At 39.5% G+C, this 15251-nt stretch overlaps 1 protein-coding gene across 20 annotated transcripts in view; it reads left to right on the top strand.

Annotated features, from left to right (window-relative positions):
- RBFOX1 (RNA binding fox-1 homolog 1) overlaps positions 1-15251 on the top strand; it is a 1017140-nt gene that overhangs the window by 395243 nt on the left and 606646 nt on the right. For all 20 annotated transcript variants that reach the window (XM_079320738.1, XM_079320785.1, XM_079320750.1 and 17 more), the window contains one exon: positions 2463-2525. In XM_079320738.1, the coding sequence (XP_079176864.1) occupies positions 2463-2525 (63 nt within the window). The remainder of the gene's footprint in view (positions 1-2462; positions 2526-15251) is intronic.

Here is a 15251-nt window from a genome sequence, read left to right as displayed (position 1 = left end):
TACAAACATCTCCTTTTGACAGACAGTGCAAATTAAAAGATATGGCTGGGCAAAGGAAACTGGAACCCAAATATGCCCCCTGGGTTTTCATTTACAGTTAGAAGCTACAGACACAATTACAGCTGACAGAAATGCAGGAGCCAGTGGCAGAGTGCATGTGGCAGTAGAGTCATGCCAGGCAGTAATTGGGAAGATTATTTTTAATCAGAGCATATCCTACAGCCCAAACATTAGAAATCTCTTGTAAGGCTGACAGGAAATTAAACTGAGACCAAACAAAAAAAGCCTCAAAATAGAAGTAATATGGTTAGAAGTCTAATGATGGCAGAACTCACTGCTTGTTGTATTTGCTTGTTATCTAAAGGGAATGGCTTTTAACTTGCAGCAACAGATATCATTGTTTAATTGCATTTTTAGAACAGAATTAAAAAAATATCAGATTAGATCAATTTAGACTTAGGCTTTTGATAGAGGACTAAAGCACTAGATGTTAAGTCAGACTTAGTAATTGTATATATGTATTAGTGATTTTTATTATTGCTTTAGGTTTTTGTTTTTTGTTTTTGTTTTTTTTTTTCTTTAATATAATGCTTAATGAAGCCACTTCTACTGGAAAATAATAACATGTCTTGGATACCCTAGGGAATCTTGGGTCTGGAGATATTTTATGAAGCCTCAATGACTTGGGGCTCTCTCTCAGTGACCCTGCAGAACAGCCTTGGCTTCTCTGGGCTGCCTGAGCTGCTGCCCAAAGGGAGGAGTTTCAGTACTGACACTTTCACCTGGAAACACTTTTCCATTTTTAAGTGAATCTTGATAGATCATCATCTCTGCCAAACTTCTCCCTGCACACTCAGCTGGACTTGCTGCAGCTGCCCCTGCAGCTTCCCTTGTCTCTGAACAGAGCAGCACCATGCAGAAGGGTTCTGCTGTTCTTCCTGTGCCTGTCACCTGAAAATGCTGTAATACCAGCTGCAAGCAAAACCTTGCTGATTGGGAATTTATTTCTGAGCCATAGGAGTGCAAAACTTGCCTGTTTTAGGTTAAGCTACAACTTAGGGCAGTTGTGGAGAAGGAAGTTTAGCATTGGAAATGTGCATGTTGTGTTTCTGCACAGGATTGCTGTGTGGGCAGCTCTCAGTGGCATTTCATGTCAGTGTAAAGAATGAGGGGTGATCCCAAACCCAGAGACAACCAGGTTATCCTGAGCCCTGCAAATGGGATTTTATCAGAATTACAGTAGGGTTTTTTCACACAAAGCTACTGGCAGTTTCCAGCTCCTCCCTTCCAGTATTTCCTCCTGAACATTGCTTCATACAACCATACACTGATGGCCCCAGCTCCAAGGAGACAAATTCAAGGGTGCTTGCTGGTCCTGAACCTTTCCAAACTCTCAAGTTCTTTTATCAGTGTGTGTGATCATTGCAATGCTGTTTATAAACATGCAATGCATGTTTATAGATCATGTGCCTTTCTGCTGCTGGTTCTTGTTCCCATTTTCCCTAAGCTGCATTAGAAAGAAACTTTATTTATTTATTTATTTATGCATTTATTTTTGTTTAAAGTTAAACCACATATAAGGGTCAGGACATTTTGTGAATAACTACCCAATATGTTTACTGTTTGGTATTTTATTGCAGTGGATAAAAAGTATATTGCATTTACTCACAGAATGATTTTATTATACTCTGACCTAGGTGTGTATTATCTTCGAAGACTCAAAATATGGACAACAATTCTATTTTCTGGAGTATTTGTATCAAAGAGTGCATATTGCCATTTGCATGTGGAAATGAAAAATGCACGTAGGGAGAATCTGTTAGGTAAAACATGGCTGAGCTTACTGCACCTACTAAAATTCAGTGAATAATTCAGTAAAATGTTACATGTCACAGTTGCTCATTAATAAGAAAGAATGGCATGGAATAGAGTGTCACCCTCCTGGAATTCCCAAATACGTGCTTGTAAAATAATTTCTGAATGCCCTCCTTTTGGCTGTGCATTTTGCAATAATTTTTCTTTTGCAAAAATGCTGCAAATTTTCAGTTCAAGGATACACAAAAAGCAAATTACAGTGGTGGGTTCCTATTGAAACAGAAACCTGTGCTGGGGAAAATTTACAGTTATAGCTTAGTAATGCTTATTTTAGTAGGCAAATTTGCAATGAAAACATAGATTTTTGGTTTCACATGCATTGCAAACTGCCTGAACATATTTACTGTCCATGGAATGTTTAATAAATAATAAAATCACACTTGTGAATCACTAACCAGATTTTGCTGTTTGACTTTGTGCTGCAGTAAAAATGCACTTGTGACCCAATAGTGTGTGCAGTGACACATGCAGTGCATTAGAAATTGTATTTTTTTGTTGACTCTTGAAGCCTTCCATGAGTGCAGGGCACAAGCAGGAGCTGCCCTGAATCCCTCATAACATATAAAAATGTGTTTTTCTTTCCCCAGGAAACTCCACAGCAGCCCCATGCGAGTGGTGCCTATTGTTTCCATGAGTGCAGCCTCCTCTCAGTAAGTCCCTGCTTTTTGTCTTGCCTCTTGATCTTCCCACACATCTCTGTGCTGTCACAATTAATGCAGAAATCCTTTGCACTCTCCAGCTTGCTGCCTCACCAGGCTAATAGAGAACAAGGATCTGATGGTTTTAGTTTTCAGTGGGCAGTGACATGCTAAGAAAATAATCCTGCCTGGCTTTGGCTGTAGGCTAAAGTGATTTTCTCTCCTGTTTCCCTTGTAGTGTTTGGGTTAGTCACTGTGGTGTTTGTGTCACCTTTGGCTGATTACTTTGTGTACAGATTGTTCACAGACACTTCTTTCCCTAGGAACAGCTATGGATAATTAATTCATCATGCTTTCTTTCAGAAAATGCTCTCTGTAAAGTCAGAATAGGGAATATAATGAATTAAGCACCAAAATTTATGGAACATGTGAAAAAGGTATTTGTGCTGATGAATTTTTTGTCTTCCTTTCTGAGAAGAGGGTTTCAAATCCAAAACACTTGTTGCTCATTCATACCTGGAATTTATTCTTTAAAAAGTTTTTCTTTGTAGCACATACATAAAACCAAGAGTGATTAAGCAATTTTTATTCAGGATATAACTTTCTGTACTGCAGTAAACACAGAAGTATCAGGCAAAACTGTGTAATTCATGGTAGATGTGTATTTTATACTTCTTAAACAGGTTTAAATAATTCTCTGCTTAGAATAAACTCGAGTTCTCAGATATTTTGTATTAGGTAATGAGCATAGCTTGTTCTGTATTAGGCTGAGTATATTTTTGCCTTATATACATTTTTAAGTACACTCTTCTTTGTTCTGTGTTGTACGTGGCTATTGACAAAATAATAGACTACTGTTGCACTGTATTAATGTGAGAAGCCGAGTTCTGCCCCAACACACAAAGTTTCATGTCACTGAAAAAATTAGACACACAGTCCTTGCTAGAAAAAAGAATAGTTTTGTATTTATTCTCCTACACTGAACACAATCTTCCTCTTAATGTCTTTGAAATAAGATTTCATTATTTTAAAAAGACTGCCTGGCTTACTGGATGAAAAAAAAAGCCTGTTCATCTTGAGGATAGATTTAAATCAATTCTGTAGTGCTCAGCATGCTTGTTGCTTTTAGCTTTCCCTCTGTCACAAACAGTATTTTCTAGCACAGAATAACCTTACAGCCCTTAGCAGAACTTGATGCAATTGACAGCTTTTGTTAGAAAAATTCTGGTAAAAATTGCACGGAGGAGGTTGGGGTTTCCAGCACGGGGGAGATAGCAGTCCCTGAGATAATCACAGCATGTTTTGAGGAAGCTAACATTAATTTGGCTGTGAACACAGTGCCTCAGTAGCTACAAATGTAGTTTCCAGGAAAAAGATATTTATTTTTCCCCTCAACAAGCTAAAGCAGAGGTTTGGGCACATACAGCAAGAAAGAAGAAAAGGCTCATTTGGAACCCGAGGAAGGTTTAATGATCCCAAACCTCCACGTGCATCATTTGAGGATGATTTTCCTGGTGCCCATAGCCCAGCACAGGAGCATCCATAGCTGAGGGGTCCCAGTGTCAGCAGGCTCAGCCCCAGCCCCAAGTGCTGCCTGGACACAGCTCTGATGGGAGCTGGCTGCTGGCAGCTCCATCTGCCTGGGCAGGATGCTCTGTCCCCTTCCCTGCCTGCAGAAAAGCATTCCCAACCACAAATTCCAGTCCAGCACACGGGTGTTAAGGTGATGGGATTGTATGTGTTGAAACAAATATCTGCCCCTCCTCAAAAATTTCTTGTAATAATTGAATTTTGTATTCAGTGTCCTTTGGTTGAATTTCAGTTCAATTCTTAGCTGTTGTTGCTTTGCAGTGTTTTCCTATTTCGTTTTGATAGAGAAATATGTTGAGGTAGGTCTAGTTTTAACAGCCTAGCTACAGAGAAATCCTGGAGTTTAAAATTCAGTTCCACAGCCTATGGATTTAGGTGTTTGACCTTCTATTAATGGTGCAGTAATGCCTGCAGTACTCCAGCCAGTGCACTGAGCAAACCAGTAAACAAAGAAATAGAAGACAGCTCCAGAAAACCACTGAAAATAAACATGACAGGCAGAGGAGATAGAATTGTTCCAAATCTACAGTGGGAAATTAAGGGCAAATAGTGGCTGGCAGGGGATTTGTAGCAGAAATGGATGTAAAACCCAGATAAGCAGAGTCTTCACTCATCCCCTGATGTGGAGAGATTTGCCCATTGCATTGAGACAAACTGAGATTCCCTGAGGTGGGAATGCTGCAGAGGGCAGTGCTGGGAGCACACCATGAGCCCTGCTCTGGCTGGGGTATCCCAGCTAGAACTGGAACACAGGAGCTGGGATGGAGCTGGGATGGAGCTGGGATGGAGCTGGGATGAAGCAGGGATGGAGCTGGGATGAAGCAGGGATGGAGCTGAGATGGAGCTGGGATGGAGCAGGGATGGAGCTGAGATGGAGCAGGGATGGAGCAGGGATGGAGCTGGGATGGAGCAGGGATGGAGCTGAGATGGAGCAGGGATGGAGCAGGGATGGAGCTGGGATGGAGCAGGGATGGAGCTGAGATGGAGCAGGGATGGAGCTGAGATGGAGCTGGCAGGACTCTCAGCTCACTGGGTTGGACACTTGGGCTGTGTTGCATTTCTTTGAGTCGAGTTTATTCTGAAAGATGAATTGCTGTGCTTTGCCCTCCCCTATGCCCCTCCCTTGCCTGAAGCTGCATCCTTTGGCAAACAGGACATTTCCCTTCGGTATTGCACCAGAATTCTCTGAAAAAAGAAAAAAAATTCAGAAATGTTTCAGTGTTTGGCAGAAAGTTTATACAAATCTTCCCCATCCTGTTTTTTTCTCACTCTTCAGGTTGTGCATACAGCAACAGCTGTTCCATAATTTGATAAACATACTGTAATTAAGTGATCTTGGTTTATTAGTAACACCTTTCCTTGACTGGGAGATTTGAAAGTAATGGAGAAAGGATGAGCCAGAAGTGCTGCTTCATGTTAATTTGACAGCTTCATCCTCTGGAAGGTGTGCCATGGCTATCCATGTTTTAAACCCTGCTGGATATAAAGGTATTTATGCTAAAAGGTTTTTGCTCTCCAGTCTTACCTTCACTCTTCCTGCAGCCTGGCACTGACACAGAGGCTCTTGTAGGAAGGGCCTATAAAGGCATGGAAAAAAAGGCATTTAAACCCCTTTTCTCTAATTTTAGAGTGAGCTTTGTTTTCCTTGGAATTGTAAACATGCAGAATAGAATAAGGGACAAATAGCTGTTATTGAAAATATTATAGGGCATTATGAGTCCTTTTTCCTCCTCATTAAACACATCTTTAAAAATTGTTAAAACAATAAATCTATTCTCCAAAACATTATAACATGCCATGGAGGAGTCTGAGGTGTTTAGTGTGATCTAGGGATTTCTACTTGAGAGGCATGAAAAACACAAAATTGGGAAAGAGACCTATTATAAAATACCACAATTCTCTTAGAAATAAACCAATATTATAACTTTATTCTAATAAATATAGAAGAAAAAATTTAATGATGGTATTCTTATTTATTCATCTCTCCCTATTCTGATGCAGTCTGAATGAGAGTATTAGTCTAGAGAGTTGAATATTTTTTAAATTGCAGCACTTTGAATTACTGATATGTGCAAATTACAATAAAAAAGGGATGAAGAATGGTAGTTAGACAGTGTAAATGATGCAGTAAGTTCTGCTCCATTACTTTTTCTGAGCTAGGATGGGGAACTGTTTAGTTGTTAGGATCTGCTCCACTGTCATATTATTCATTGTTGTTTTGCAATATCTTCAAATATCTCCAACAGTTATTGTAGGAATTCATTAAGGACCAGGAGCAGTGAGGCATTTACCCACTCCTAATGATGAGCAGCAGAATATTCTCATGGATGTTTTTGCTTCAGAAAAAGCTTAACTAGGGTAGCTGAGCCTGACCTGTGTTAGATTTTTTTTTCCTTAGTGCTGCTGTGAGGTAATTAATTGTTAGGTGGCTGATTTTTAATATTCCTTTTCCATTAGTTAGATATGTTTCACTAGACATGTGCTTTCCTATTTAGGGAGGTAAATACACTACTTTTGTTTAATTTGGTGGGCTTGGGGTTTTTAAAGTCCTCATGTTCCAGGGTTCCATTTCCCATGGGGGAAGAAAACGTTGTGGGATTTTTTTATTGCCATCATTAATGTGAAGTTTATATGAGTAAAATCACCAATGTCTTGGACAAAAGAGCAATAAGGTGGGAACAGGTTTATAGGAGTTATTTATATTTTTATTTATACAGTTAAACCATTGCTGTAATTTGTCATTTCCTGAATGGTGAAAGGGCTGCAGACCAGAGTATCAGGGGTCTGCTTGTGATTTACAGGTGGCTCTGCTGCACAATTCACTGAAACCACGATCTTCCTACAGAAGTAAAGGAAAACACTGTCCTTGTTTGGATCATGTTTATCACTGCTGCAGATGATTTCTGTATTTATTTGGGCAGCTAAAATTACTCTCTCAAAGCAGATTTAGGGGCATAAGGCTCACTGAAATGAATAAGACATTTTGGAAATAAGAGGCAGACTCCTAACATAATAGATTAATTTTTTTTTAACTATCACTGTATATTATTGCAAATTATAACTGTAACTAAAACTAGCATTGTAATTTTCCCTTAGCTGTGTACAAATATACATATAAAAAATATCATAACAATTTCCTAATTTCTTATTCTTCTCTTTTAAGAATTCAGTCCCTATTTCTTTCTGATGGATTCTTCTGTGAATTTTCTAAATTCTCCACCTTTCCAAGTGGTGTTTTGAGTTAACCAAGTAAAAGCCTTGGGGTTAAATGTAGTCTGGCCTGAACCTGTAAATTTACTGTACATAGCAGACTGTTTTTGATACCACTGAGATATTTCCTTCATAAACATCACAGTGCAGACATTTTCTTATTCAGGCTTTATGAAAGTTTCCACATGCATGTAAACACCCCAAATACTTCCACTGGCAATTGTTTGAACTCTGGATATTCTCCAGATTGCAGCATTAAGGGGGTTTTGATCAAGTTCATTTCCACAGCTCCATGGCATTTAAGAGATATCAAGTCCCAATATTCCTGTGAGATTAGTATGTGCTATTATCTCTTTATTACAGAAGGAGAAGCCAGAAAATTGAGCAGCCTTGAGTGATTTGCCAGGAGAAGAACTATAGCAGAGCTAGGATTTGAATTCGTGTTTCTCAAATCCCAAATCATTGCCTGTGTTCTTGGGCCATCTTTCCTCTGCCCTGCCTCTAATCCAGCAATTTTTATTGTTAATGATTTTTTCATTTAACAGTGAAAAAGGCTTTATAATTTCATGCTCCTTCCTGTCTCATAAAAATTTGAAATTTTTCCATAAGAAAATCCTGCAGTTATTAAATGTGTATGGAAAGTGTGTGATATGCAAAGTCCTATCAGCACAGGGCAAAGCTAATTGAAATATGACATTCCTAGTGATGATCTGGGTCATGTTAAGGGTGTCCCCATCCTTTAATAAAGATATACACTTGATCTCCTTTTCTTTGAAGATCTTACAGACTTCTGAGACTTTTTCTGGTTATGCAGAGTGGAGGTACAGCCATGGCAGGCACTTGGGCAGTTCAGTACAGCAAATTTCAAACGTGGCCAGGCTGCTCTGAGTTTTGGGGAGTGCTGCTGCAGGGAACACTGCTGCTGCCACAGTGAGTGCTGCTCCATCCTGGCTGCAGCTGCAGCCTGGGCATGGCTGGGGCAGGGAGGGCTGGCCAGGGACAGGGAGAGCCCTGAACATCAGCAGTGCACTCAGGTAAAGGTGGGGTCACTCTGGGAAAAGCTGAAGTCACTCAGGATAAAGGTGAGGTCAGTGGGAATCACTGTCCCTGCACACAGAGCACTCAGAGCCCATCTATGCCATCTTAGATGGCTCTTTGATCTGAGATCCTGCTGAGCATCCCTGGGCACAGCCTGGTTCTGTTCCAGTGGGGAGTGAACAGGAGCATTGGATTTGGATTGCAAGAGTTTAGAGGTGGAGAAAATTTCATTTCCTTTTTTGTCCTATCATTACATTTGAAGTTAGTTACTGAGTTCACAAGTCTGTGTTGTACTGTAATTCCAATAAACAACATCCTATGTGGGAATTTTTACTGCTCCTGAAAGATGTAAGATGTTAGAAATCTGATAGGTCTTTAAATTTTGAATTTGCAGTGGAATTTGGGCAGTTGGAAAATGCATCTCCAGGGAGGGGGAGCTCTGGGGAGTAAAAAGATCTGTTGCTGTAAAATGAAAAGTTTATCCTCACGCTTTGTCGTTTAAGAAATTTTAATAGGTGAACCAACAGGAGCTTGACAAAGTAGATTTGTATTTGGCAGCATTTACTTTTCCTTCAGGACTGTTTAATATCAGATACAGAGATGTACTCCCAGAACTGCTTCTGACTGTGGAGCATTCTAGAATCTACCACTGGGGTTTAGCAATTTGGGATTTCTCACCAAGCGGTTAAGCCTTTATATTTTACACTTCTGAAATATGTTTACATCTCTTAATGAATTAACCAGAGCAGTTTATCTTTGACTAATCAAAAACCACTGAACTCTAATCAGGGCAAATAAGCTGTGCTGGCACTGCTCAGCCATAGCCTGACAATAGCAACAAAACCTTTATCAGCACTGGTTTAGTCACAAATTCAAAATACAGCCCCACTAGGGCTTCTGTGATGAAAATTAACCCTACCCTTGCCACACCCTAAAAACCTCCTGTCTTTCTTCACTGTGAAGTTTCTGCTTTCCTTATCTGCAGCCTAGAGGAACTGTTTCATGAGCACACCTAGAAATGAGAAGAGAAGCACTGGCAGGGTGGTTTTGTTAGTTTGAGAGTTTTAATGGTGGTTTTTTCCCTTATCTTGAAGGATAGTTTGCACAGCTAAATGACATAGTTATAAAATATATATATATATATATAGGGCCTACACTGAGAAAAAGAATTGATCTGAAATCCTTCACAAATTATGTTTTTATCAGACCAAGATGTTGTGTGCTATTGATTTTTAGATCCGCACAGCCTACAAGTAATAGAAATTTCAGAGATAAAATAATTTAAGACGGTTTTCTATCTTTTGTGTAAGCCAGGTTAGGATATTGAAGAACAAATCAATTGCTTTGCCACTCAGATTCCTTGAAACCCCAAAGAAAATTTCAGCATGAGTTATGGTTTCCAAATATTTGTGTTTTCTGGTTCCAAGCCTGTTTCTGCAGGCAATAGGGCTCATTTTGTCTGACAAGTTTTTTGTACCTTGGTCACTAGTAATACAACAGGGAGCTGTAAAGAAAATTATGCAGGAGGCTGGAGCACCATGGATGAAACCTAGCAGCAAAATTGTGAAATAGAATTACTCAAAAATCTCATGCAAATAGCAAGATCTGCAGAGGATTCAACCTGAAGATAGAGAGGAAATGATTAGTTGGCAAAAGTCCCATCTCTGGGACTGGGCTCTGCTCCCCTGTATGCTCTGATCACACTTTGAGAGGATCAGTTCTGCTAAAATAGTTGAATAATCTGACAAAAGGAGCTGGGTGGATCAGGGCAGAACCAGCTTCATGGAGGTGTCTTTGTCATTCAAGGCAGAAATTCTGAATACCTGATTCGTTTGGCTTCAAATAACACTCACCCAGAGAAATAAGACATCGATGAGAGCTAATAAGACAAGAAAACCACTAAAACTAATGAAAGCAGATAGTACACAAGTGATTTGATGGCAGCTCAATACAAGTTCCTATTACGACTCAGGAATGTTTATTTAAGGAGTGTGTCCAGGAGGATACAGGTTTACAAGCTACAGGTATGCTCAGAACAGCACACTCTGTGTATGATAAGATATGGATAAAAATTACTAATTTAGTTCTGGATGTTTAACCACAGGAAACCTGCATTAGCACAACTTGATGAATAACATTAGAGTTGGGATTTTCTTCAGCTTTGCTGGTACCAGAGGGACAGAACAGTAAAATTCTTCAGAGACTACTTTTAAAGCAGCTCTAAAGTTCACTTGTTGAAATGCTAAAAATATTTTGTACCAACTGATGTGCAGTTAAATGAAATACACTGATCCTCTGTAGGTTTAGGGGTGTTTTTATCATCATCTTGTTTTCCCTGAAAGACACTTTGATATAACAGGAGACATCTTTTTCATGATTCATATTCTTAAAGAAAATGGCCCATATTTAAATTGACTGTGGCTCTGTCTCCAGATGCCAATAAGTTATTTCTTTCAGAACACTGGTCCCAGATGCAGATCCTTGTAAACAGCCCCCTCACTAATGCTCCTTGGTGGTATCCAAGCACTGCTCTGTGGTGTCTTGGGAGCCCTTTTTTTGTTGTTCAAAGCTGGGAAATTATCCCAAGCACTGTTTTGTCTGCACCCTCTGGAGATTTCATCAGTCTGTCCCAGGCACACTCCTCTTCCTCTTCCTTCTGTTCCATCCCACCTCTCCCTCTTGTGGGATGTTTCTCCTGCTTCCCCCAGACCTGGGAGTGAAGTCCTGCATGGATCCATGCTGCATTCCAGGGGGAGGTTTTGTCCCTTCCTTTGTGGGCTCTCTGGGTTCAATGCTGAAGGAACAGAGGGGAGAAAAACAACATCATTCTTTCATTGTTAATAGTGCAGAATGGAAAGAATAAAAGCCCTAAAATGTATGAAAAGGCCACATGAGAATATTCTAACCTGAAAATAATAAATTCCAAAATTCCAAGGACTAATGCTATCTGCAGCAAAGCTGGGAAGGTTTTCATATAAAGATTTGTTCTTCAGAGGGGTGGATTGGCTCCTTGGACTGCAGCATCAATGGAACACCTGCAAAAAGTTGGACTGGAAGGCAAAACCCACTTGATGGCACAGTTATTCAAGAAATTACATAGGATGGAATCCAGATCTCCCAGTCCTGTCTGTGGCAGATTCAGTCATTGCTGAAAAAAGGACATGAGGTGCAGGTAGCAGGTACAGGTGATGCTGAGGAAAGAGGAGTGGAGTTCACTGGAAAGACAAGGAGGGCAGGGGGAAATGCAGCCAGACCCAGGAGAGAGCAGCAGCCTCAGACACACTTTGGTAGTGGAGACTGGAAATTGGGATCTGCATCTCAGCACAGAGAGATGTGATGGGGAGATTTTAGGGGCACATCCATGAACCAGGAGGCTGAAGTGCAATGAATCCACTGGATCTGCCAGTATTTCACTGGAAAGAATAAATGGTGATTTTTTACAGTGAAGGGGATTGATGAAGTCCATGGGAATCTGTAGTGTTCAGTTTGTAAAAGGGACAAAGTAATGACACATATTTCTGTTGAGACAGGATTGTTCCAAGCAGGCAGAACTAAAACTGACTGGAAAGTGCAGAAAGCTGAAGGACTGAGTGCCAGAATAAAATTCACTTTGAGAATTTCATAATAGATGGAAATCTTTCCTTGATGAAGGCGTGCATGACTATTATTGCTCAGAAGTGGTTTTTTTGGAAATATCAGATGGAGTTCTCAGCAGCATTAGTTTGATACTTGACAGCTGTCAGAAAAAGCAAATTGAATATTTAGCAACTTTGAGAGGAGGCATTCAAGACAGAAAACACAGGCCTGTCTCTGCTGGAGTGGGAATGGTGTTACATGTGCTGCTGTACACAAATTTTGGTTGTCCTGTGTCTCAGAGTTGTGGTCCAGGGAAAGGTGGAAGATGATCAGAGGGGTGGAGGAGCTGCTGTGCAGGGAATACATGGAATCCATGGAATACATATATATAGGGCCATGGAATATTTAATATTATTTAATATATATTAATATATTCATATTATATATATATATAATATAATTCATGGAATACATGGTACAGCCCTTCCCCTTGTGAAGGGATTGACAGATGAGTGAAATGGGAGAAAAGCATAGGTTGAGCTGATTATTGATATTGATTGGAATATTGATGTTTTAATGATCTGACTCATAAGGCAGGGATTATGGACTCAATGACTCATGAAAAGCATGGCTTTTTCTGTGCTATTCTACAGCTTTTCCACTGGATAGATGCAAAAAACAAAAACAATGAAGAGTAATTGTCTAAATTAGTGCATGGTATTTCTTACAACAAAATGTAGGATGTCCATCTTTGCAGGTTACTGTGGGCAGCACTGGGACTTGTATTCTTTCATAAACACCTGAGGGTGATTGTTGTTGGACAGAGGATTGTAACTGATGCAATCCAGTTAAAACAGCTCCTCTGCTGTATGGCATTACAAATGTATTTATGAGCCTGGTGTGTGGCTCTTGGTTATTTTTGTGTACAGAAATTGTGTATCTGTAAATACATAAAGGGAAATTTAAAGACAGCAATCAGCATTTGTGATTTCCAATGGTTTTTAAAATGTATTTGTTGAATTATGATGAAAGAATACTATTTAAATACTTAAAGTAGCCATAGTTTCCTTGAAAGCCATTTTCTGTTGAATTGAATCAGATCCCACTATTTTAGGTTCCAAAATGTTTTATTGATCTGTTTAGGGAGAAAATCAGTGCCTTTCAGGTAAACCTCATCTCATGGTCCTGTAACGTGGGGTGCAGTTTCACTCAGCTTTGGCACTTAGCAACCCAATCCTCCTTTCTTTTTATTTTTTCTTTTTTTTTTTTTTTCTTTTTCTTTTTTTTTTAAATCCGTATTTTGTAGTAAGCAACCACCAGTGATGCTGTAAGCCAGCTGCTTTCCCAGGCAGTGTGGTGGGAAGGGAAATGCTTTCAAACCAAGTGTGTTTCTTGTTGTTGGCAGTTCACATCCCCCAAGGAACAAACCTGGTATGTTTTGTAGATCCCCTTCTGTGGTCCTGCAGCCTCTAAGGATAATTTTAGTACTTCAGTTATAAACCCAAGATTGGAAAAAACCATTAGAATACATTATAGTCAGACAACCCTTCCAGTTATTTGAATGTATGTTTTTAATGATCTTTTAATTTAAGTGTTTTCTCAGTCAAAGGTCAAGGAGTGGTCAGTTTGGTATCTGTGTGGGGATGGGCTTTTCTTTTTAATCTCCAGCCGTAATCAGCCCTTGGTGTCTTCTGCTGCCCAGAGTAGTTGTGACCTGGACTGGGCTGACACTGTTTTGTGGCTATAATTACTATAATAATATGATCAATAATAAAGATCATTGATATGAGAGTATGGTACAGGCCACAGTATTTATTTGCTGCTTTTTTTCCAGCATTCCGAAATTCAGCTGAACACAGAGAAGGCAGTTTTTAATTCATTTTTGGAGTAAATTTGGGTGTTTATATGATGGAGAAACACTAGAGGAAAAACCCATTTACATAAGAATTCAGGAGCAAATGAAACAAAGCTAACTGCAACCTCATTATTCTGTTTGAATGCAGCATGCCAGCCAACTCTGCCATTTGGTGGAAGGCCTTATTAATGACTCCTAAATGAGCAGACTTGGGATGGTGATATTATCTGTGATGCATTATTGAATCAACAGAAATAAACCTGCTGTCATTAGCCTAATTATTTAGATGTGCTAGAAGATAATGGCTATTTTAAGTGCAAATAAGCTGCAGTTAGCAAGCAGCTAACCAAAGAAATAAGTGAGGTGGGATAGCAAGGGCGTGACTCACAGGAGCAGGGAGGGAAACTGGAGAAATGCAAGAAAAACACTCAGGGTGCAATTTCTCACTGTTCCAAGTACATTGGAGGGCAAAGCTCTGCTTCCCGAGTGGATAATGGTGATATTTTAATTGGATTTTAGGTTTTTTGAATTTTAACTCTCCTGCTTTGCCAGAACATCTGTCTGAAGTGAACTCTGAGCCTGTGCTAGATCAGCTTTGCCAGTGGTTATTGGTGCATCTGTGAGTGCTGAAATTACCCACAGATGGGCTGGCTGGGCTCAGCAGCACCAGCAAACTGGGATTTGGCTGCTCTGCTGCCCTTCAGTGGAACAACCTGCACTAGAAATCAGTGCCCACAAGGTAAAATAACTCTTATGAGCTAGTGGGGGAAGGAAAGGAAAAAAAAAAAAAAAAAGAGAGAGAGAAGGAAACAAAATTAACTTCATGAAAAATGCTTGTCAACTGTAGTTGAATAACAGCTAATTTGAATGTCAAGTTTTCTCATTAATCCCTTGATTAAAATAATGTCCTTTCTATAGCCAAAATACTTTCACAAATATAGAAAATATAATAATGTAGAAGTAATTATTTAGAACCTTTTTTTCTGAGGTTAGATGTGTTTGTAATATAGTCTGTCAGAAGAAAACAAGGGTTACAGGCATCTCCTCATAGTTGTATGCAAGAATCTGACTTCATGCATTATTTTTCACTCATTAGCTCTTAAAATAAGGAAAAAACAGTGATTTATTGTTTTGGGTTGTTGTTGAGGTTTTCTCTTGCTATCAATGTAAAACTAGTGAAAGGAGTTCTTTCTGATGCAGGAAGCCTCTCCTGCATAACAGAAGAGGAAATTTAAAATTTTCTTTTAGTGCCTGTCACTTCCCAGTTTCTATTTCGCTGTGGATTGTGTGACTTTTGATATCTGCAAGATTTTATGCAATTTCATCCTGGTTCTATTTTAAGTGTTTGCAGACTGGAAGATCCTCTGAGCAGGGGTAAAGGGGAGTCCTTTGCTCTGAGTGTTCAAAAAGAGACAAAAAAAAAGCCCCAAACAGAAACAAAGCTTCCTGCAGTTTGTCTGAAGGTTTTT

The sequence above is a fragment of the Erithacus rubecula genome, assembly GCF_903797595.1.
Source record: "Erithacus rubecula genome assembly, chromosome: 17".
Lineage (NCBI taxonomy): Eukaryota > Metazoa > Chordata > Aves > Passeriformes > Muscicapidae > Erithacus > Erithacus rubecula.
The sequence above is the reverse complement of the archived record's forward strand: the minus strand, read 5'-3'. Positions and strand labels throughout refer to the sequence as shown.